The sequence below is a fragment of the Delphinus delphis genome, chromosome 2, assembly GCF_949987515.2.
Source record: "Delphinus delphis chromosome 2, mDelDel1.2, whole genome shotgun sequence".
Lineage (NCBI taxonomy): Eukaryota > Metazoa > Chordata > Mammalia > Artiodactyla > Delphinidae > Delphinus > Delphinus delphis.
Window position 1 is genome coordinate 73,790,078 of NC_082684.1, and position 24,489 is coordinate 73,814,566.

At 45.5% G+C, this 24,489-nt stretch overlaps 1 protein-coding gene across 1 annotated transcript; it reads left to right on the forward strand.

Moving 5' to 3' along the window:
- The first annotated feature begins 19,214 nt into the window (after positions 1–19,214).
- Positions 19,215–24,129, forward strand: RIPK3 (receptor interacting serine/threonine kinase 3). The gene is given in 15 exon segments (XM_060001981.1): positions 19,215–19,264; positions 20,432–20,591; positions 20,593–20,628; positions 20,765–20,903; positions 20,906–21,082; positions 21,579–21,723; positions 21,845–21,891; positions 22,094–22,180; positions 22,183–22,260; positions 22,371–22,425; positions 22,427–22,454; positions 22,690–22,920; positions 22,922–23,050; positions 23,194–23,254; positions 23,791–24,129. Coding segments are annotated over 15 exon segments (1,701 nt in total). The 3' UTR covers positions 24,069–24,129.
- The last annotated feature ends 360 nt before the right edge of the window (positions 24,130–24,489 follow it).

Below are 24,489 nucleotides of genomic sequence, written 5' to 3' on the forward strand. Positions count from 1 at the left end.
CCTGCCGCTCCCCCCTCTCACCCCACTTTGTGTATTTTCCTGGAGGTCCCTCCCCGTCCTCCCAGCATCTGGAAGGCCCTGAAGGCTGGCGTTGGCGCACATTCCCCTGGCGACTCTGGCCTCGCCTTCCAGTGACTCAATTTCCCCTCTGCCGGTGGGGGCCAGGGGGTGCGGGCGGAGAAAAGAGTTGTTGAGCGTAAATGTGGTATCAAAGAGCTTGCAGGCTGCTCAGAGCGCCAAGCTTCCCTCGGTGGGGAGTGGAAGGGGGATCCCCTCGACTCTGAAAACCCTCCTATCTGTCTCGGCTGCAGCAGAGGGATGGAATTTATGACTTCTGCAACGTCCTGCCAGGGGAAGAGTGGATTAGTTGTAAGTTTAGGTTGCCCTACACATCTGCCCTCTGGCGACCACAAAGACTCAGCCGCCCTCCCTCCCGCAGGTCCGATTTCTCGCCGGCCAAGCCGTCGTCCTCACTCGGCTGCCCCCTAGCGCACACACCTGAACACAGCTCCTCTTTCTCACCTTGCGTTCGTGGAGCGCTTTGACTTATGCTCTCCACTTTCACAAGCATGATTGAACAACGGCTTGGAGGTGGACTTTCTTTTTCTTTCTTTTTTTTTTCTTTTCAGTTACACAAAATACAGTCTCCTTGTAAACGATTCAAGTCATACAAAAATATATAGTAAGCTTCGATTGCTACTCCGCCATTTTGTACAAATTTGTTAACCTATATATGTACATATCCCTGCTCTTTCTGTGTACTGCAGACCATGCTGCAAGCATATTTCTTGACTTGCTTTTTGGTTTTTTCTCAGTTAACAAATGGCTTGGAGAGCTTTTCCTGTCAATACATGTGCATCTGAAAATAGTAATAAAAGTGTCCATCTCTTTATTTGAGGTTAGTGACAGAGCTAGGTCTGCAACACAGGTTTCCTGGGTCCTTGTCCAGTACTAATTCCACTATACCACATTATACGTAGGAATCTGTCTTAGGGTGGGCTTTCCCCCAAAAATCAGAGCCTGAAAAAAGAATGAGATGCAGGTAGTTTATTGCGGAGAGCAATCACAAGGGGCAAAAGTGGGGGACTGGAAAGAGTGAAATGGGAAAGAAGGAAAGCCATCCAAGGGTGTGATGTGGAGCTGGTTACCACCCTGAGCAACTGGAACATTGTCCCCCTGGGCACCTTCTGTGGAGCCATACAGAATGTGATTCAAGAGATGGGATATTTGTCTACTTGCCCTCACCCCCAATTGTCAAGAGTTGCCCCTTGTGTGTTAATTCCCTCACTCTTCCAGTTTTACACAAGGGTCAGAAAACGGTAGGTGTCGCACAAGGCTGCAGCAAAGAAGCCCCTGGGCAAGAGGCAAAAAAGGTAGGAACTGTGCCTGTGAGTAGGTACTGTCAGGTGACATGGACAAGCAGTTGGTTGCCACAGTAATAGCTGGAGTAAAAAGATGGATGGAGAGTAAGTGAAGCAATTAAAATGTGTCCTATACGACAGGGATCCCCAACCTCCCAGTACCAGCCATTGGCTTGTTAGGAACCGGGCCGCACAGCAGGAGGTGAGCGGCAGGTGAGCGTGCATAGCTTCATCTGTATTTACAGCGGCTTCCCGTCGCTCGCCTTACCGCCTGAGCTCCGCCTCCTGTCAGCATTACGGTGAGTTGTATAATTATTTCATTATATATTACAATGTAATAATAATAGAAATAAAGGGCACAATAAATGTAATGCGCTTGAATCATCCGAAACCATCACCCCTGCCCCCCCGCCCACCGCGTCCGTGGAAAAATTCTCTTACACGAAACCGGTCCCTGGCGCCAAAAAGGTTGGGGACCGCTGCTATACAAGATCATTCAGTCAAACAAAAAATATGTATTGAGGAACCTCTATGTTCAGAGGCATTTCTAGGCATTGGGTACCTATATTTATAAACCACACTCCCAAGAATTGCCAGTTATTATCAGGCTGGAGATACATTTCGTACTTGACATCTCCCTCTTCCTTGCCCCCTAACTGTACAGAACTGTTTTATTCATAGAGTATCTATTTACCTACGTATCTATCTATATCTATCTACCTATCTATCTATCTCTTTCCTTTGCATTCCCTTCATTGCCATTCCAGTTTAGACCTTGATTTTTTCTTAGACTTTCAATAACAGTATCTAACACCAATGGCATACTTTACACATTTGACAACTGAAGCATATCAATTTTAAACCCTTCTCTATAACAAAAAAATAATTTCAGTATTAATCATGATATGAAAAATAATAGAAGAAATGGAAAGAGTAATAATTTTCTTTTACTGACTTCCTATGCTCATATGTCTAACAAGGCCAGTAAATAGATAGATAGATAGATAGATAGATAGATAGATAAATAAAACAGTAAAAGACAGGAAAAGGCAACAGATTAATAATGCAATTATATTCATATACTTTTATTTCAAATACAAAGGAAAAACATATACTTACATATTGGTCTGTCATAGAAATGAATTATAACATTACAATTTCTGTTCCAGGTCTTAATTTTTGCAAATTTGTCAGTGACTTTGTCAAAATTGATCTTCACATATAGACAGTATAGCCAGATTTGTTGCTCTATCTCACTTATGGTTGATCAAAGGAAACTTCTTAATAATCTTAATTTGTTATTGAGATATAATCCGCATCCTATAAAATTCACTCTTTTGAAGTGTACAACTCAGTGTACAGCTCCTACCTTTTTAGTATATTCACAAGGTTGTACAACTATCACCCTATCTAATTCCAGGATATTTTCATCACCCCAAAAAGAAATGCCATACCTGTTAGTAGTCACTCCCCCTTCTCCCCTTCCCTTTCTCCCTAGAAACCACTAATTCACTTTCTGTCTCTAGATTTGCTTATTCTGGACATTTCATGTAAAAAGAATCACATAATATTACCTTTTGTGTCTGGCTTCTTCCACTTAGCATAATGTTTTCAAGGTTCATCCATTGGTAATACACATCAGCATGTCATTCATTTTTATGACTAAATATTGATATTAATTTAAAAATTTTCTCCACAGAAAGCAATATATATATTTAGAAAAAAATCTAAGGAAAAGATTGGCACAATTCATTAAAAATCCCATTTCACAATAAATTCCAAAAATTGCAATATGTCTTTGTTTCTCCAGGGTTGAAGCTAACAGCTTTCAGATGTCTCCTTCACTGAAAAATTTTAAACACAAAAACTTCAAGTTTTTGCATAATGTAATAGCTTCTATTACTGCATAACAAATCACTTCCAAAACTTTGTGGCTTCAATCCACAATGATCATTTATTATCTCTCATGGTTTCTGTGAGTAAGAAATGCAGCAGTGAGGAAGGCTCCTATCTGCTCCACAATGTCTGGTGAGGGACTTGAAGGCTAGGAGCTAGAATTGTCACAGGTCTAGCTGTTGACATTGACTGTTGGCTGAGACTAGCTAGAGCAATGGGCTGTACCACATACATATGACTGTTCTTTGTGGCTTGGGATTCCTTACAAAATGGCAACTTTGAGAGAGAGCTCCAGGTAGAAGCTCCCTCATTTTCATGGCCTAGTCTTGAAAGTCACAAGCCCCTGGCCAGAATCAAGGCGTGAGAACATAGACCCCAACTCTGGGTGGAAGAAATATCAGTTACATTGCAAGAACAGCATGTAGAATGGGATAAACACATACACATGGTCATCTTTAGAAAATAAAATCTGTCACAGTCTGGTCATGACAATCCACATCCTTCCCACACTCATCCCCTCCCCATAAGACCTTCAAGTCTCATCCCATCTTGCCACCAAGCTCAGGCATAAGGGCCCAGATCTCATCACCTAGATCCTGGACCTCAAGCCTGAGGAAATGCTGTGTAACCAACCACCCCAAAACTTAGTGGTTCCTTCCAGCTACATATTATCTAGTTGGGGGATAAGATGTAAACGTGAAACGCTACATGCTAATAAAAGAGTTTAACAATAACTGGTAATTCAGGAGATGTAGCAAAGCAATTCTATCAATAAGAGATGACTGGTTGGAAGCAACAGAAACTGGCTCTATATAACTTAAGCAAAAGAGGAACGTTTTGACAGGAGAGATCACAGAACTAAAAGAAAAGGGGAATCAGGCTTCAGGAAAGATGGGCATGTAGGAGCTAGACAGTAGTAGTTCTGGGGAGCTAGACACGAGGACCTGAGGCACAGTCTCTTCACGGTCCTGGACATCTTCAGTTCCTGGTGTGTACCAAGTCCTTCCCACTTCCAGGATTTTGCAGATACTGTTTCTCCTGCCTGGATCTCTCTTGACACACAACCTTCTTGCCTAACTTCTACTAATCTCTAGATCTCAGCTATAATCTCATAGCATGCTCATAGCAGCCATAACACATCTCCCAACTGTAATAAGATAACCGTGTAAACACTTGTTTAATGTCTGTGTACCGCACTAGAGTATAAATTCTCTGAAAGGAACTTTAGCTGTCTATTTATCTACCAAAATCTTTTTTTTTACATTTCATATATTTAATAAACACTAGTGGAAATTAATGAAAGCCAATCAAATGAGAACAGGCAAAAGCTATTTGTTCAGAGCTTCCTCCAGCAAGGGAGTCAGTCAGCCTCACTTGCATTTTGGCAGAGACTCAAAGTCAGGTAAAGGAGTAGGGAAGCTTTATTGTGGAAAAAAAGAAAGGCTTCGGGTATGACCTGATTGGAAGCTATTGGTATGGGGAAGCTGTAGGTGGGCTAACTGAAGGCAGGGCCTCCTATGTGATTGGTTAAAGATGCATTGTGTGGCTTTCTCTAGTTGGTCCTAATTTGGAAGCAGGAACAAAACTTAGGGAGGCTGTCACTTATTAATCAAGATCTAGCTGTGTGGAGAAGATGGTTACAGGACTTTATTTTTGGCTTCCGAAGGCTGGTTGCTAGAGATAGTGGTCTGAATTCCTGCAAGCCTGACATATATAGTAGGCTGGCTTCCTAGGCTGGTTATTGTAGATAATGGACTGGGGAGTTGCTACAGATTACAGGTCAGAGTTCTATTGTTATATGTGGTCTGGCCATTGTCCATTTGTATATTTAATCTCTCACATTTATTGAACATCTATTATGTGCCGTCACCATGCTAAGCTCTGGAATACAGAGATTGATAGAAAATATTTGTTGACCGATCGAAGAGTTGGTAAGAGATAGTGTTTTAATAACTAGGTGCATCTGTTAGAATTAGGTTTGGCTGGGTATGACATAAAAACCTGAAATATCAGTGGCTTAAATAAGACAGAAGTTTATTTCTCTCTCATATAAAGGCTCTACAGGTAAAAATTCAAGGTGTAGTATGTCAACACCACAACTATGAGACTCCCAACTCGTTCCATCTTGCTGCTCCACCATCATTAGCATCCCACTTCATGGAAGATGGCTGCTCAAGGTACAGCCATCACATTCACTTTTAAACCAACAGGAAAACGAAGAGCAGAAGAATACACACCACTCCCTCTGAACACCATTTATATTTACTTCCAGTTGGCCAGAATTTAGTCACATGGCCACATATAGGTATAAGGGAGGCTGGGAAATGTATTTATTCCAAGTGGACATATATTTACCTGAAAATATCAGGTTCTATCACTAAAGAAGATGGGAAGAAAGACTATTGGGGTCAATTAGCAGCCTCTGCAAACTAGAGAAATGGGATGTACGGATTATCCATAAAATTCAGTTACTCATATTTCCTCTAATATGAGATATTCTTGGGCTTCCCTGGTGGCGCAGTGGTTGAGAATCTGCCTGCCAATGCAGGGGACACGGGTTCGAGCCCTGGTCTGGGAAGATCCCACATGCCGCGGAGCAACTGGGCCCGTGAGCCACAACTACTGAGCCTGCGCATCTGGAGCCTGTGCTCCACAACGAGAGAGGCCACGGCAGTGAGAGGCCCGCGCACCACAATGAAGGGTGGCCCCTTGCTCACTGCAACTAGAGAAAGCCCTCGCACAGAAGGGAAGACACAACACAGCCAAAAATTAATTAATTAAGATATTCTTGACTTAGCATGTAATTATTCTCATTATATATTACACAGAATGAATCAAGTTCTTCTCATAGTTAAGAAGCAGCAGCTTGGGACTTCCCTGGCGGTCAAGTGGTTAAGATGCCGTGCTCCCAACACAGGGGGCACTGGTTCAATCCCAGTTCAGGGAGCTAAGATCCCGCATGCTGCACAGTGCAGCCAAAGGTTTTAAAAAATAAATTTTAAAAAGATTTTTTAAAAAGAAACAGTGGGACTTCCCTGGTGGTGAAGTGGTTAAGAATCCGCCTGCCAATGCAGGGGACACAGGTTTGAGCCCTGGTCCGGGAAGATCCCACATGCCACGGAGCAACTAAGCCCGTGCACCACAACGACTGATCCTGTGCTCTAGAGCCTGCAAGTCACAACTACTGAGCTCACGTGCCACAACTACTGAAGCCCATGCACCTAGAGCCCGTGCTCCGCAACAAGAGAAGCCACCGCAATGAGAAGCCCGAGCACCACAACGAAGAGTAGCCCCTGCTCACCGCAACTAGAGAAAGCCCGCGCGCGGCAATGAAGACCCAGCATAGCCAAAAATAAATAAATAAAATAAATAAATTTATTTTTTAAAAAAAAAGAAGCAGCTTTATGACAGTCATGGTTATCCTATTTTAGGAATGCTGTCCACGACATCTACAGCAACTCTTCGGAGTCCTCACTCTGTACCCAGGGATACTTTTTTCTCAGGTCTCAGCAACAACTATGCTTCTGAATCATCAGGCAAAAGTATAATTACCATATGATCCAGCAATCCCACTCCTGGGCATATATCCAGACAAAACTCTAATTTGAAAAGATACATGCACCCCTATGTTCATAGCAGCACTATTCACAATAGCCAAAACATGGAAACAACCTAAATGTCCATTGACAGAGGAATGGATAAGAAGATGTGGTACATATATACAATAGAATACTACTCAGCTCTAAAAAAGAATGAAATAATGCCATTTACAGCAACATGGATGCAACTAAAGATTATCATACTAAGTGAAGTAAGTCAGAAAGAGAAAGACAAATACCATATGATATCACTTATATGTGGAATCTAAAATATGACACAAACAAACCTATCTACAAAAGAGAAATAGACTCACAGACATAGAGATCAGAATTGTGGTTGCCAAGGGGGAGGTGGGGAGGGAGAGGGATGGACTGGGAGTTTGGGGTTGGTAGATGCAAACCATTACATTTAGAATGGATAAACAACAAGGTCCTACTATATAGCACAGGGAATTATATCCAACCTCCTGGGATAAACCATAATGGAAAAGAATATTTAAAAAAAGAATGTCTCTGTGTGTATAACTGAGTCACTTTGCCATAAGCAGAGATTGCCACAACATGGTAAATAATACTTTAATTTTTAAAAAAATTAGGTGAAGGTATGGAGTAATGTTGAAGAGATAGGAAGGAAAGTAATTTCTGTCTGCTCAGACAAGTAGGAAGGAGAGAGGTAGTATAGTATAGTGGGAAGAACACAGATTTGGAGTCAGATTGAGAGACCTGGGCTAGATTTAGGTTTCACCATTTCAGAGTTGTCTTTGGGAAAACTCCTTAATCTTTGTGTCAATTTCCTCATGTATAAAATGGGGGAACTAGTATCTACTTAAGGTTAATGGCTGGATAGAAGTGTATGATGCATAATTACAGTGCCTGGCACATAATAGACACCCAAAAGATATTAAGTACAGCAATTTTCTGAGTTGGAAAAGTTAAATGAGACTTGGTCATGGATCAGGTCCTATGAGAGGTGGGAAATACATTCCCTTTCTGATATTTCATTGTTAGTGTAAAGAAATGCAACCGATTTCTGAATGTTAGTCTTGCATCCTGCTACTTTGCTGAATTCATCTATTAGATCTAGTAGTTTTTGTGTGGAGTCCTTAGGGTTTTCTAAATATAGTATCATGTCATCTGTGTATAATGACAATTTTACTTCTTCCCTTCCTATTTGGATACATTTTATTTATTTATTTATTTATGTCTGATTGCTGTGGCTAGGACTTCCAATACTATGGGGTTCTGGGGGGGGGTGTTTTGGGGGGATTGTTTTATTTTTGGTTGCGTTGGGTCTTCGTTGCTGTGCGCGGGCTTTCTCCAGTTGCAGCGAGAGAGGGCTACTCCTCATTGCGGTCCGCGGGCTTCTCATTGCGGTGGCTTCTCTTATTGCGGGGCACGGGCTCTAGGCGTATGGACTCCAGTAGTTGTGGCACATGGGCTCAGTAGTTGTGGCTCGCGGGCTTAGTTGCTCTGCGGCATGTGGGATCTTCCCAGACCAGAGATCGAACCTGTGTCTCCTGCATTGGCAGGCAGATTCTTAACCACTGCGCCACCAGGGAAGTCCCCAATACTATGTTGAATAGAAGTGGTGAGAGTGGACATCCTTGTCTTGTTCCAGATTTTAGTGGGAAGGCTTTCAGCTTTTCACTGTTGACTATTATATTGGCTGTGGGTTTGTCGAAAACGGCTTATACTATGTTGAGATATGTTACCTCTATACCCACTTCGGTAAGAGTTTTTATCATGAATCGATGTTGAATTTTGTCAAATGCTTTTTCTGCATCTATTGAGATGATCATGTGGTTTTTGACTTTTCTTTTGTTTATATGGTGTATTACATTGATTGATTTGCATATGTTGAACCATCCTTGTGAACTTGGGATGAATCCCACTTGGTCGTGTTGTATGATCTTTTTTATGTGTTGTTGGGTTCGATTTGCTAATATTTTGTTGACGATTTTTGCATCTATATTCATCAAAGATAGTGACCTGTAATTTTTTTTTTTTTGGTAGTATCTTTGTCTGGTTTTGGTATCAGTGTGATGGTGGCTTCATAGAATGTCTTTGGGAGTGTTCCCTCTTCAATCTTTTGGAAGAGTTTGAGAAGAATCAGTATAAGTTCTTTGTATGTTTGGTAGAATTCGCCTGTGAAGCATTCTGGTCCTGGACTTTTGTTTATAGGGAATTTTTAAATTACAGATTCTATTTCACTTCTAGTGGCTGGCCTATTCAAATTATCTGTTTCTTCTTGATTCAGTTTTGGTGGGCCATATGTTTCTAGAAAGTTGTCCATTTCTTCTAGGTTGTCAAATTTGTTGGCATATAATTGTTCATAGTATTTTTTTTTTTTGTATTTCTGTGGTGTCAGTTGAGATTTCTCCTTTTTAATTTCTTATTTTGTTTATTTGGGTTCTCTCTCTTTTCTTCTACTTTTTCTAAAAATATTTATTTATTTATTTGGCTGTGCCGGGTCTTAGTTGCAGCACATGGGATCCTCATTGCACAAATAGTTTTTTTTTTTCTTTTTAATCTGTATACTGGCTAATTTAAGTGGTTTACTTTCCAATTATGATTTCCTCCTTCCTATATCTTCTTGCTTCTTTTCTATATAAAGAAGACCTTTCAATATTTCTTTTAGGAGAGGTTTAGTATCGTTGTATTCTTTTAGTTTTTGCTTGTCTGAGGAATTCTTTATTTCTCCTCATGTTCTAAATGATAATCCTGCTGGATAGAATGTTCTAGGTTGCAGATTTTTCCTTTTCAAGACTTTGAATATATTTTGCCCCTCTCTTCTGGCCTGCAGTGTTTCTGTCGAGAAGTCAGCTGAAAGCCTTATGGGGGGTTCCCTTGTAATTAACTCTTTGTTTTTATCTTGCTGCCTTTAGAATCCACTCTTTATCTTTAACTCTTGCCATTTTTATTATAATATGTCTTGGGGCTTCCCTGGTGGCGCAGTGGTTGGGAGTCCGCCTGCTGATGCAGGGGACGCGGGTTCGTGCCCCGGTCCGGGAGGATCCCACGTGCCGTGGAGCAGCTGGGCCCGTGGGCCATGGCCGCTGAGCCTGCGCATCCGGAGACTGTGCTCCGCGGCGGGAGAGGCCACAGCAGTGGGAGGCCCGTGTTCCGCAAAGAAAAATAAATAAATAAATAAATAAATAAATAAATAAATAAAAATATATATAATATGTCTTGGTGTAGGTCTGTTTGGGTTCATCTTGTGTTGGACCCTCTGTGGTGGATAGTTCCGTGTGAGCTCAGACTCACCCGTTGCTGGTGGGAACGTAAAATGGTACAACCGTGCTGGCAAAATGTCTGACAGTTTCTTCAAAAGTTAAATATAAACCTATCATATGATAGAGCATTCCACTCCTAGATATTTATTGAAGAGAATTGAAAACATAGGTCCATACAAAGACGTGTACATGACATGTGCATTTGTAATAGCCAAAAATTATTGTCCATGAACAGGCAAACTGATGAAGAAATTGTGGTACAATGGAGTACTGCTTGGCAATAAAAAGGAATAAACTACTCATGCACACAACAATTAGGTGAATCTCAAGATAATCACATTAAGTGAAAGAGGTCAGACGAAAAAGAATACATGCTATGTGATTCCATTTATATAAAATAGAAAATGCCCACCAATCCCAAAGTGACAGAAAGCAGATTAGTGGTTATCAGGAAAGGGGAAATAGCATAGAAAGGCAGAGTGAGAGATTGAAAAGGCGCACAAGGAAGTTTCTGGTGCGATAAGTATGTTCATTACCTTAATTGTAGTGATGGTTTCACCGACATACGCATATGTCAAAACTCATCACATTGTACACCTTAAATATGTGCAGTTTACTGAATGTCAGCTCTACTTCAATAACACTGTTCAAATATTTATCTTAAAAAAGCTGATGGGGCTTCCCTGGTGGCGCAGTGGTTGAGAGTCCGCCTGCCGATGCAGGGGACACGGGTTCGTGCCCCGGTCCGGGAGGATCCCACATGCCGCAGAGCGGCTGGGCCCGTGAGCCATGGCCGCTGAGCCTGCGCGTCCGGAGCCTGTGCTCCGCAACGGGAGAGGCCACAGCAGTGAGAGGCCCGCGTAGCACAAAAAAAACAAAAAAAACTGATAGTCTTACTTGATTGATTCAAAGTCCTGGTTCCAGATTCTTTCAAAGGCCCTCACCCATAAAAGAAAGCAGCCAAAGGAGCATAGATCTGGGTTTAAAACCCCACTGTGCCACAAAGTTTTTGTATAACCTCAGGCTGGTTACTTAACCTCTCAGAGCCTCTCGGTTTCTTCATCCATAAAATGGGACTAATAATTGTCTGCCTCACAGGTTTGTTGCTAAAATTTGAATGAAATAAGAGATGAGAGAGCCATAGGTGCCCAAATACATGATTCCCCATCTCTGAGAGAGTTAGATTCATTTCTGTTCACTTCTTTTCCCCTCCTTTCCTCTTTCTTTCCAGACAGGGAGGGATCCTAGTCACAAAGACATTCAGAGGATAAACAATGAGGAGGAAACAGGGCAGAGGGCTTGGATTGTATTCCCCTGAAAATAGCGCCTGAGACCAGAACTTGAGACTTCCTGGAGGGTGGTCCCAAGGGTCAGGAGGGACGGAGCAGAAGATGTGAGTCAGGGAAGGAGAAAATGCCCCCAGAAGGTACCTATTGAGCTAGCTACTATTGTGGAGCTCAGTCTAGCCGGAGGCCCTCTGAAGAACTGTAGAACACACCCCAGAATTGACCCTTCGAAAGAAAGGAGGCTGGGGCACTGACCCATGTCCTCCACTGTGAGGGTCACCCCCAAGGCATTAACTCTCCTCTCCTCTCACCGCAGTTCTGTCAACTGAGGGAGAAAAACAGAGACAGGCCTCTTGGATGGGGCACTGGCAGGATCGTGGGGCCATCCACCGCAGCGGCAGCTCAAATCGAAGGCGGCCTGAGAATGTGTGGCAGGGAACACCAAAAGCAGCTGCCTCAGGCCCAAAGCCCATCTTTGGGTCAAGCATGTGACCTTCTCAACCTTAGACAACCTTACAGCCAAGAAGCTAGAGACTCAGGATTCAAGTCCGAACTCCTCTAGACCACAGGCAGGGACACAACTGACTTCCTCAATCGCTCCCTCAGGACACTTGTCTGGGAGAGAGGAGTGAGAATACCTGATGGGTGAGTCATTAAAGGAGCCCTGGGAGGAAAGGGTGGGGCTGGGAATTTACCAGAAGGAAAAGCTAGCTATTTCACTGAGCAGCAGTGAAATCATTTTTCTCTGCTCCACCAATAGTGAATTAGAAATGTTCCTCAGATTGGAAATGCAATGATGTTGATTGTATTAATGTCTATCATTTATTAAGCACATAACATGTGCCTGGAAATGTGCTGTATTATTTTATTTCATCCTCACAGCAGCCCAGCCCTGTAGGTACTATAATTAACTGAAGCTCAGAGAAGTTGAGTAACTTGGTAAATGTCAAAGAGCTAGTAACTTGCGGAGGCACAATTGAACCCCAGGTAGCCTGATCTGAGAGCCTGGACCTTTGACCATTAGGCTATAGTCAACTCCCTATGAGAGAGAGAGAGAGAGAGGCAAGGGGAAGGGAGGGAGGAGGACATCTAGCTGGGAAAACTGCCTTACCGGGATGAGAGGGGCTAGGAGAGCACAGAAATTAGATCATCAACATTAACTAGACACAGTAAGTGAAGAGAGAAGGACTCCACACTGATAGTAGAAGGTGCCTCATGGTTGTTGTATGTGTGTGGACACTTGTCATTGATGGCTGCTCAAAATCTATTTAGTCCCTTCATGCTAAGGTAGAATAAAAAGAAGTTACCCTTTCCAGTCTCCCTTGTCTTGAGTGTGCAGACAGGCAACTTAGGTTCTGACAGTGGGACACCCCTGGGAAACCTGCTGTGTGAGGAAACAGATGATAAACAGGGATTCCGTTTGCTGGGGCAGGTGTCCCTAGACAGTATGGTTCTTTGTGAAAGCATCGGTCTCTCCACTTTGCTAAGGAAAAACAAGTGAAAAGAGACTTTTGACCTGCTTGGAACACTAAAGGAGAAGAGCATGCCCTGGGCACTGGAGAGGGCTCCCCAAAAAAGAATCCAAGAGCAGAGAGAAACAGGGGCCGCTTCAGGTGGGATCCTGAAGGTACCGGACCCAGTTCCAATGTGTGTTTTACGGGGTTGTCCCACAGCACCAAGCAATTCTCGGACACCAGCAGGGTGTTCTACAGTTCAGCTCCGTCCTGACACTATCTACTTGGAGATCACATCAGATCCCACAGGTGGTTAAGGGCTCAGTCCTACAAGACTGCCCCCCCACCAACTTCAGACGGTAGTCTCAACTCCAGGTTATTACCTGGGTTTCTAGCCAACAGGCAATAGATTGGAGTTTCCAACAAATCTTGCCTTGGATTCAATTAATTTGCTAGAGCAACTCACAGACCTCAAAGAAACATTTTGCTTACTAGATTACTGGTTATTAGAAAAGGCATTTATATGACTCAGGAACAGCCAGATGGAAGAGATACACAGGGCAAGGTGTATGGGAAGGGGCACAGAGCTTCTACGCCCTCTCCAGGTGCCACTCTCCCTGCCATGTGTTCACCAACCTGGAAGCTCTCCAAACTCATCCTTTGGGGGATTTATGGAGACTTCACTACATAGGCATGATTGATTAACTCATTGCCATTGGTGACTGATTCAACCACCAATCCCTCTCTCCTCCTCAGAGTTTGGGTATGGAGGGGGTACCGAAACTTCCAACCCTCTAATCACAGGGTTGGTTCCTCTGGCCACCAGCCCCCATCCCTATGTTGCCTAAGGGCTTTCCAAAAGACACTTCATTAATGTAGCAAAAGACCTCTTTTCCTCTCTCAACACTGGAAATTCCAAGTGTTTTAGGAGCTCTGTGCCAAGAACGGGGTCAAAGACCACCTATCTATTTCTAGTTATAAATCACAGTATCACAGATTCCTTTCCAAGTGGAACATTTTCTCCATAACTCTTCTCTGCTCAAACCCTGGGGTTTGTTTTGTGACTTTTCTAAGTTGAGTGCAGTTAATTTGCCCATAAGTAACAGTTAATTAGTAACAGTTACTTATGGACAAAAGTAACAGTTAATTTGTTACTCCCCAAAAGTAACAGTTAATTTGCCCATAGTTGTACCCTTTCCCTCTCTGGGGAGGGTTTGGTTTTCAGCAGCTGGGAGAAGAGATAATGGTTCCCCTGATACGGAGGAGCAACCTTGGGCCAGTGGGAAGGACTTGCACTGCCACAGTGATAAAGGTTCTTATTTTATGTTTGTTTTTCACATTCAGACCAAAAAAAAAAAAAAAAAAAGTGAGGCCTTTTTATTTCTTCATCTACAAAATTTGACAATAGGTCTGACCTCACAGACTTGTGATGGCCTTTTTTTTTGTTTTTGAATTTTATTTTATTTATTTTTTTATACAGCAGGTTCTTATTAGTTATCCATTTTATACATATTAGTGTATATATGTCAATCCCAATCTCCCAGTTCACCACACCACTACCACCCCCGCCACTTTCCCCCCTTGGTGTCCATACGTTTGTTCTCTACATCTGTGTCTTAATTTCTGCCCTGCAAACCGGTTCATCTGTACCATTTTTCTAGATTCCACATATATGCGTTAATATACGATATTTGTTTTTCTCTTTCTAACTTACTTCGCCCTGTATGACAGTCTCTAGATCCATCCACGTCTCTACAAATGACCCAGTTTCGTTCCTTTTTGTGGCTGAGTAATATTCCATTGTATATGTGTATCACGTCTTCTTTATCCATTCATCTGTCGATGGGCGTTTAGGTTGCTTCCATGACCTGGCTATTGTAAATAGTGCTGCAATGAACATTGGGGTGCATGTGTCTTTTTGATTTATGGTTTGCTCTAGGTATATGCCCAGGAGTGGGATTGCTGGGTCATATGGTAATTCTATTTTTAGTTTTTAAGGAACCTCCATACTGTTCTCCATAGTGGCTGTATCAATTTACATTCCCACCAACAGTGCAAGAGGGTTCCCTTTTCTCCACACCCTCTCCAGCATTTGTTGTTTGCAGATTTTCTGATGATGCCCATTCTAACTGGTGTGAGGTGATACCTCATTGTAGTTTTGATTTGCATTTCTCTAATAATTAGTGACGTTGAGCAGCTTTCCGTGTGCTTTTTGGCCATCTGTATGTCTTCTTTGGAGAAATGTCTATTTAGGTCTTCTGCCTATTTTTTTTTTTTTTTTTTTTTTTGCGGTATGTGGGCCTCTCACTGTTGTGGCCTCTCCCGTTGCGGAGCACAGGCTCTGGACCCGCAGGCTCAGCGGCCATGGCTCACGGGCCCAGCCACTCCGCGACATGTGAGATCTTCCCGGACCGGGGCACGAACCCGTGTCCCCTGCATCGGCAGGCGGACTCTCAACCACTGCGCCACCAGGGAAGCCCTTCTGCCTATTTTTTGATTGGGTTGATTGTTTTTTTAATATTGAGCTGCATGAGCTGTTTATATATTTTGGAGATTAATCCTTTGTCCGTTGATTCGTTTGCAAGTATTTTCTCCCATTCTGAGGGTTGTCTTTTTGTCTTGTTTGTAGTTTCCTTTGCTTTGCAAAAGCTTTTAAGTTTCATTAGGTCCCATTTGTTTATTTTTGTTTTTATTTCCATTACTCTAGGAGGTGGATCAAAAAAGATCTTGCTGTGATTTACGTCAAAGAGTGTTCTTCCTATGTTTTCCTCTAAGAGTTTTATAGTGTCTGGTCTTATATTTAGGTCTCTAATCCATTTTGAGTTTATTTTTATGTATGATGTTAGGGAGTGTTTTTATTTTTAACATCTTTATTGGAGTATAATTGCTTTACAATGGTGTGTTAGTTTCTGCTTTATAACAAAGTGAGTCAGTTATACATATACATATATTCCCATATCTCTTCCCTCTTGCGTCTCCCTCCCTCCCACCCTCCCTATTAGGGAGTGTTCTAATTTCATTCTTTTACATGTGGCTGTCCAGTTTTCCCGGCACCGCTTATTGAAGAGACTCTCTTTTCTCCTTTGTATATCCTTGCCTCCTTTGTCATAGATTAGTTGACCATAGGTGTGTGAGTTTATCTCTGGGCTTTCTATCCTGTTCCACTGATCTATATTTCTGTTTTTGTGCCAGTACCATATTGTTTTTTTTGTTTTTTGTTTTTTTTGCGGTACGTGGGCCTCTCACTGTTGTGGCCTCTCCCGTTGCGGAGCACAGGCTCTGGACGCGCAGGCTCAGAGGCCATGGCTCACGGGCCCAGCTGCTCCACGGCATATGGGATCCTCCCGGCGAACCCGTGTCCCCTGCATCAGCAGGCGGACTCTCAACCACTGCGCCACCAGGGAAGCCCCCTGTTGGGAGATTTAAAATCACAGTTTCAACTTCATTACTTGTGATTGGTCTGTTCACATTTTCTATTTCTTCCTGGTTCAGTCTTGGAAGGTTGTACCTTTCTAGGAATTTGTCTATTTCTTCCAGGTTGTCCATTTTTTTGGCATAGAGTTGTTTGTAGTAGTCTCTTAGGATGCTTTGTATTTCTGTGGTGTCTGTAACTTCTCCTTTTTCATTTCTAATTTTATTGGTTTGAGTCCTCTCCCTCTTTTTCTTGATGAGTCTGGCTAATGGTTTATCAATTTTGTTTATCTTCTCAAAGAACCAGCTTTTAGTTTTATTGATCTTTGCTCTTATTTTCTTTGTTTCTATTTCATTTATTTCTGCCCTGATCATTATGATTTCTTTCCTTCTGCTAACTTTGGGTTTTGCTTGTTCTTCTTTCTCGAGTTCCTTTAGGTGTAAGGTTAGATTGTTTATTCGAGATTTTTCTTGTTTCTTGAGGTAGGCTTGTATTGCTATAAACTTCCCTCTTAGAACTGCTTTTGCTGCACGTCATAGGTTTTGGATCATCGTGTTTTCATTGTCATTTGTCTCTAGGTATTTTTTGATTTCCTCTTTGATTTCTTCAGCGATCTCTTGGTTATTTAGTAACGTATTGTTTAGCCTCCATGTTTAAATGTTTATAGATTCCCCCCTTTATTTTAGCACTTTGAATCATTCCAATGTCTTCTGGTTTCCACTGTGGCTGTCGAGAAGTGTGCTACAGGTTTAGTTGTATTCCTTTGAAGATGATCTGTGTTTTCTCTCTAGTCTTTAGATTGTTGGTCTTAATTGTCCCACAGTTTCACTGAGTTGTATCTAGGTGTGGATTTCTTTATATTTATCCTTCTTGGCATAAATTGTGCTTCCTATATTCGTGAATTCTTGTCTTTCATCAATTCTTGAAAATCTTCAGCCATTTGCTCCTCATATATTGCCTTGCCCCCGTTTTCTTTCTCTTCTCCTCATGCAGAAGCCAGTTTGGTGACTGTAAGACCACCTCATTCATTGACTCTTAACTTTTTTATCATTTTGTCTCTTTTGCTGCATTTTGATGGATTTTTTCAGATCCATCTTTTAGTACACTTTCTTCAGCTATATCTTCTGCATTGCAGTTTTAATTTTAATTCTTACATACAGTTTTTTATTTCTTGATATTCTATTTTTTTCCTAAATCTACCTGGGCATTTTTTATAATCTCTTATTCCTTGCTTATGTTTTCTATTCCATCTTTTATTTCTTTAAACATTTCACAATAGCTGCTTTAGATACATCATCTGATTGTTCCAAACTCTGGAGCCCTTAAAGATTTAAACCTGTTGATTATTATTCCTGCTGATTCTCATTTGTGGTGACTTGAATCCTTACATATTTAGTAACTTTTTGGTGAGTTTATATTTGGCTAAATTTAATCTAGAGGCTTGGATTGAGAATGCTCTCCTCTAGGGAGAATTCCGTTTGCTTCTGTTGGATTTCAGGGGGCATTAATAATATGGGACCACTTAATTTTTTTAATATAAATTTATTTATTTATTTTTGGCTGTGTTGGGTCTCCATTGCTGCACGCAGGCTTTCTCTAGTTGCGGAGAGCAGGGGCTACTCTTTGCTGAGGTGCGCAGGCTTCTCACTGCGGTGGCTTCTCTTGTTGCAGAGCACAGGCTCTAGGCACATGGGCTTCAGTAGTTGTGGTGCGTGGGCTCAGTAGTTGTAGCTCGTGGGCTCTAGAATGCAGGCTCAGTAGTTGTGGTGCATGGGCTAGTTGCTCCACAGCATGTGGGATCTTCCCGGACCAGGGCTCGAACCCGTGTCCCCTGCATTGGCAGGCAAATTTTTAACCACTGCGCCGCCAGGGAAGTCCCTAATTTACTTTTAAAATATGTTGTGCTTTATATAGCATTTAGGTATTATGCCATGGGAGGCTTCTGCAAACTCTGTGATACTACTGGAAGAGAATTTTTAAAACAAACAAAAATGTGATTATATGGTATATATTGTTTTATAACCTGCTTTTTTCTTTTGATATATGATAAACACCTGTTGTACTAATAAATATAGGTCTCAGCAGTAGAGAACTGAAGGGATGAGGGGCACCCAAATAGACTCCAAAAGCCTGGGACAACTGGGGTCAGGGGTACCAGGCCTCAAGAAAGGCCAGAGCTCCAAAATCCAGGACTCAACTCTCCATTGCCAGTCCCCTCCTGCCAGAAGAAGAAAGCAGATGGTCCTCTCAGGCACTCACTCTAGGCTCCTCTCCCTACCCCTCCTTCTCTTAAAGGGGCTTGGTTTATTTTGAGTCAAAAGGTATTATAGGCTCTGACACCATCCCCAACCCTATGCTTTACAGTAGCTTCCCCTGACTCTCAGGGTCTTACGTCATTCTAAGGAAATCCAGCTGTAAAAGGTTTTTAAACACACTTCTAACTCCTTTCTAACTACTCTCCTCAAGTGGAGCCCAGGTGTTGGGCCCACAAGCTCAGAACGAATCATGAAAGGAATGGCTATCCTCTCTGATGGCTCTTAGCTCCTGAACTAGACTTTTTTGAGGACCTGCCAAACTTGCCTTTATATTTTGTGAGATACCACCATATCACCATAATAAAGTCTTCAGATGGATTCTGTCAGCTGTGCAGGTGCAGGCAAGAGACCCTAAACCATAAAGAAGCCCAACCTCCTTTCTCCTCCCGATGATTATGGAGTGCCAGCTGGGGTGATCAGCATCTTAAGGAAGCCTCAGAAGTTTTGGTTGTTCATTTATTAGTTCAATTCAACAAATATTTATTGGGTACCTACCATGTACCAGCTTTTAAAGAGACTACAGTCTAAGAATTCCCTAAATAGGTTGAAAATAGCATGGACTGACTCCACCAGAATTCATGATGTGGATCCCGGAGTTCCAAGTGCTCAAGAAACCACAGTTAACTGCTGGCCACTTTTGCTCCAACTAGCAGGGCCCATGGACCACTGGACAGAACGGAAATTTCACACCAAGGTGAGCACCCTCCAGTGAGTCCTGGCCCATGACCCATGACCCACAGGGTTGAGTCTCCCCAAAAAGAACCGAGTGCCTAAGGCTGGCTCTATCTAATTCCAGAACCTCCAGCCATGGTCAGGCCTTAGGCAGGTAAAATATGGACGCCTTCTGTCTACCCTGAATCCTTAAGGCTCCCCTTGCTCCTGAGTTCTCCAGGGCCCTTGTCCAGAGTAAATGCTTGCCGGGAACATTTGTTAACCAGAGAAGTTGCATGGAGGATTTGCCGTGAGGGGAGAGGGCAGAGAGGCTCTGAGGTGTTTCCACTGCAGTATACACCACAATAACAGCAACACTCTGGCTGGCCCAATTCGCCTAGCTGACCACAAGACCCTGGGAGTGGGTCTTGGTCTTGCCAGCAGACAAATCACTACCAAGGGCAGGAATGCAGACTGTTGGTTGCTTCACACCTACCCCAGCCACCTCCCCCACCAGCTGAAGCCTATGTGAAAATAGCAAAGCTTGATGGTTCAGAGCCAGGCTTGGAGGTCAGGTCCACACACGCTTGGGCCAGGTACTTACACTATCCATGCTTCCGCTTCCTCACCTATAAAGAAGTAACAAAAGCAGTACCTATCTCCTTAGGGTTGATGTGAGAATTACATAAGCTAATCTATATTATGTACCTCCTATACGGTGAGCTTTAGACACGTGTTAGCTGTGATCTTAAGGCTGCTGGGGGAGAGCGGAAGCTTAGGACCATAATGTCCTCCCCATCCCAGGCTTGGCGGTGGAGCTGGGAATCCGGTGGGAGAAGGGAGAGACGCCAGCTTAGAAGGGGGTTGATTGTGGGTTCCTAGAAGGTGAGGACTCCTTCCGTGGCGCCCTGCATACCCAGTGACAATGAACCTGGCCGTGGCACCCGAGGAACAGCGCTAGCTTCCCTTCGGCACCTCACCGGCACCCCTCCCCCCAACCTGCCCCTGAGGGTGGGACTGCAGAGGCTTCCGTCAAAGAAGGAAGTGGTCCAGGCAGTGTAGAGAAAGCAACCCGGGAAGCGGAATCCGTGCAGTGGCCTGGAGACTGACCCCTCTCCCGGCCCCCAACCCCAGGGCACAGTGGGGCTCACGCGGGAGGCTGGAGATTGAACTGACCAACACGAGCTGAGTCACGGGGCTTGGGGGGTGGGGCGGTGTGGGGAGCCGCGCGGCCTTGGGGCCCTGGCCGGCGGGTGATGAAGCCCCCTCTCTCAGGCACAGCGGTACCTCAGCCCCGCTGGTGCCCATCGAGGAAGTGGAGAACCCCGAGTTCATGGGCAGAGGCGGATTTGGCGCTGTCTTCCGGGCACAGCACAGGACTTGGGGGTTTGGAAGTGGCGGCGAAGATCGTGAACTCGTGAGTGCCCCGAGCCGCTTGGGGGCGGGTGTCTGGTCTGGGAAGCTGGGCGGAGGAGGAGGGGCCTCTGCGTGGAAGGGCCTGAGTGCGGAAGGGAAGGATCTTCCCAGGAGGGAGCTCGGCTCCAACCCGCGCCAGAGTGCCGGCCTGCGATATCCCGGGAGGTGAAGGCCATGGCAAGCCTGTGTAACAATCATGTGCTGCCCCTGCTGGGGGTCACAAAGAAACTGGAGTGGGAGTACGTGTCTGGGCCGGCTCTGGTGACTCAATTCATGGAGAACGTTCCCTGGCGGTGCTGCTACAGCCCCAGTGCCCGAGGCCAGGGCCGCTCCTCTGCCGCCTGCTGCAGGACCTGGTGCTCGGGATGTGCTACCTGCACAGCCAGAACCCCATGCTTCTACACCGGGATCTCAAGCCCCCCAACGTCCTATTGGACTCAGAGCTGCATGCCAAGGTCAGCACATCCATTACGCAGCCCAACCCCTGGACGAGGTCCTGCCCCAGAGCTGCTCCAACCCCACCCACTGGACAGAGGACCTGCTGCAACCCTGTCTTCTGAATACCCTCAGCATCTCCCTCTGGACACAGTGCTGCCCAAGTGTCAAGGCTCATCCAGGAGCTTTAGCCCCTGCCATACCAGGCGATAGAAGCCTTGGCCAACATGGTCAGTTCCATGGGTCCACCCCACGGGGTCCTCCAAAGACCCGCGGCTGACCTAGTCCAGGAGACTCAGACCTTGACCCAGCCCCATGGAGCGGGGACCCAGACCTCCAACCAGGAGCCTCACTGGTCCTACCATTCCGCTAACCCCCCACACCCCCTTTACAAGGCTGGGACCATAATATCTGCGCAGCCACAGAAGGGCCTGCGCCTTCTGTGGGGGAGAGGAAAGGATTCTGCAGGCTGCTAGGCCCTGTCCATCTCCTATCTCCTCCTTCTTATCTCCTTTTGCAGCTGGAAGATTTGGCCTGTCCACGTTTCTGGGAGTCTCACAGACAGGGGCAGGATCTGGGGAGTCAGGGAGCACCCCAGCTTACTTGGCCCCAGAACTGTTGGCTGATATAAACTGGAAGGCCTCCATGGCCAGTGATGTCTACAGGTAAGGTACTCCAAACACACATCCCCAAGTTCTACACGTCTCTGGGTCCTTCTAAGGGATGGTATATGGAAAGGAGTCTTGTCAGCAGTTGGGTCAGGCCTCAGCTTTATGTCTCCTGCAGCTTCGGGATCCTAATGTGGGCAGTGCTAGCCAGAAGAGAAGCTGAGAGTAAAACTCTAGGCAGACTCTGGGATCCTTCACCTCAGGTGCCCCCTCCCCCAAACCCCCAATCCCCAAGCCCTCCTCTTCCTGTTTACCTGCTCAGACGGCCCTACTCCCTCCTTACATCTCCTACACTCCCTGCCCCTTTCCGTGATGGCTCAGGTGGCCTTCATACTCTGGATGTCTTCTCCTCACACCCACACCCCAGTAGTGGACCGTAAATCACTGCAGCGGGAAGCAGTGTGTGAGAGGCAGATCCGGCCTGCATTGACTGAGCTGCCCCAGTCTGGCCCTGAGATCCTGGCTTGGAAGTACTGAAGGATTTAATGCAGCACTGCTGGAGCCATGAGCCCCAGAAGAGACCCTCCTTCCAAGGTGCGCTGACCACTTAGCTGGCAGTTGAGGTAGGCCTGGATCTGTCAGCAGGGGCTTTTCACTGGAAAAGAAGTTTTGCTCACCTGCCACCCACTCTGCCTTCTCTCCAGAATGCCGACCAAACACCCAGAAAGTCCTCGATCTGGTAAAGAAAGGAGATGTCTGGTAAAAAGATGAATGCTGCAGTCTCCCCAGTGAGTGCCCAATGCCCTCACCCCACCTAGGAGCTGGGCAGGATGGCACAACGTGGCTCCCTTGACCACCCAATGACTCCCCACTGACCACTGTTTTCTAGGCCTTGACTGTTGTCCCCAGTGTCCCCGCCCCATCCTTGAGTTCCCAGACAACAGATATGAAGCAAGAGACTCCTCCCTTGGGTTTGCTCTGGCTCTCCCACCTCCATGCCCAGCCAGCTCCCCATCCTTGCAGGTAAAGGAGTTCCTGTCTGAGCACAGGGGCAGCAGCAGGTTGTTGTCTGTCCTCAAGCCAGGCCGGGAAAGTACAGAAATGGATGGCCCTGGGGGAACCACAGGAAGCCATGATTCCATGGTCTCTGAAATGATGAACCTGAATCTGGAGGGGTACCCCAGGTCTGTTCCTGAAAAATGTACAAACCTTCCCGAGAGCATCAGGGCCCAGAGAGGGCAGGTTCAGCCTGCCCTGGACAGCAGAGACCTCTTCAGATTCAACAGCCCAACCTCCTCAAAATCCAGAGACCTTACCTGTCAGAAACCAGAAGCCCAGCCCCACCTCGGCTTGGACCCCAGGTCCTGGACCCCAAGGGTATCAGGTGAGACATTGGTAGGACTAGGGGATGCACTAGGACTCCTGTGAATCCTGTCCCCTTGCTAGGGGAGACTTGGGGCTGAGGGGGTCTGCAGTAGGGGAACAAGGCCCAGGACAGGGGGCCTGAGAGCCCTGTGTTGTTTGCAGGGGGCTGAGAGACGTGACACCAACTGGCCTCCCAGGGCGCCAGGGCCAAATCCAGTACCAGGTACCCACTCCGCACTCCTTCCTCCTTCCTTCCCCCTGCTCAATTCTTCCACAAGTTTCTTCCTCAAGACCAAATATAGATCCAGGGTACTTGGGGAAGGGAATGAGAAAGGGCTAGAGGCCACCTAACCCAACTTTCTCATTTTATAAACGAAGAAACTGACATCCACTGAGGTCACACAGCAAAGCCTGGATTTGCCCCTGAGCCTTCTGACTTTCCCCAACACCAGCTCTGTGAACCCCTGAATTCCATTCCATTGTTGCCATGTATGCTCAGAGGGTTTCCTATCAGAAAAGACCCAAACATCAGAGTCTCAGATGTTAGTTGCCACTCCTCTCGAGCTTCTGCAAACCCAATTCTGAAGGTGCAGCCTGAAGACACACCTTGACCCAGTCACTGGCAGGCCCGGAGACCCCACACTTGCATTTCCCCAGGGTGAACACGAGGTGCCACTGCCTCTCCACCCTGCCGCTCCTCCTCACTTTGAGTCTCGGGAGCGCTTAACCCTCCCACCGTCATCACTTTTTCTCTTAAAGGGCCACGGTTTCCTACCGTACTTCATAGCCAAGGGGTACAGATTGGAAACAACAACCATATGATTATACAAGGAAGAACTGCCTCATCCCTGCAGGGCCTGGCACCTCGGGGCATGGATAGGGGCCCCCAGCACACCCCCCAAGGAACAGGTTCGAAAGAAGGACAGCAAGAACCCGAAGCTGGAGTGGGCCACAGGGCTGGTATCATAATAGCAGGAACCGAAGCAGCTTCTAAACTGCCTCCTGGACTTGAGGCAGCTAGCCTAGACTTTCTCTGAGGGCCGTCAGGCCTGCACCCGAACTGTCTTTGTGGCCCCAGGAGTCAATAAATGTGGTGGAATTTTGACCAAAGCACCACGACGAGGCTAAAGCTTCAGCCAGGGGCGGGAAGGGACGTGGATGAGAGGCGGGGGAGCTGACATCGAGGGAGGAGAAGGCACTTCCGTGTCTGGCTAGGGCGGGAAGGGGGATGCTGAGGGCTGTAGGTGGGCAGAGTTGTGGCACACAAGGTCAGGGCCCAGCTGGCGGCGGCAGGAAGGAATCCTGGAGGTCTGGCTCCTGGGCAGCTCTAATCTCAGGGCAGAGCACTTCCTGTAGAGCAGGCCCAGACCCCACCCTAAACCAAACCCTGAGGACAGAGGCTGTGGTCCTGCCACCACCTTTTCCCTGGGCTGTGGAGACTTGGCAGTGGAGTCCTGG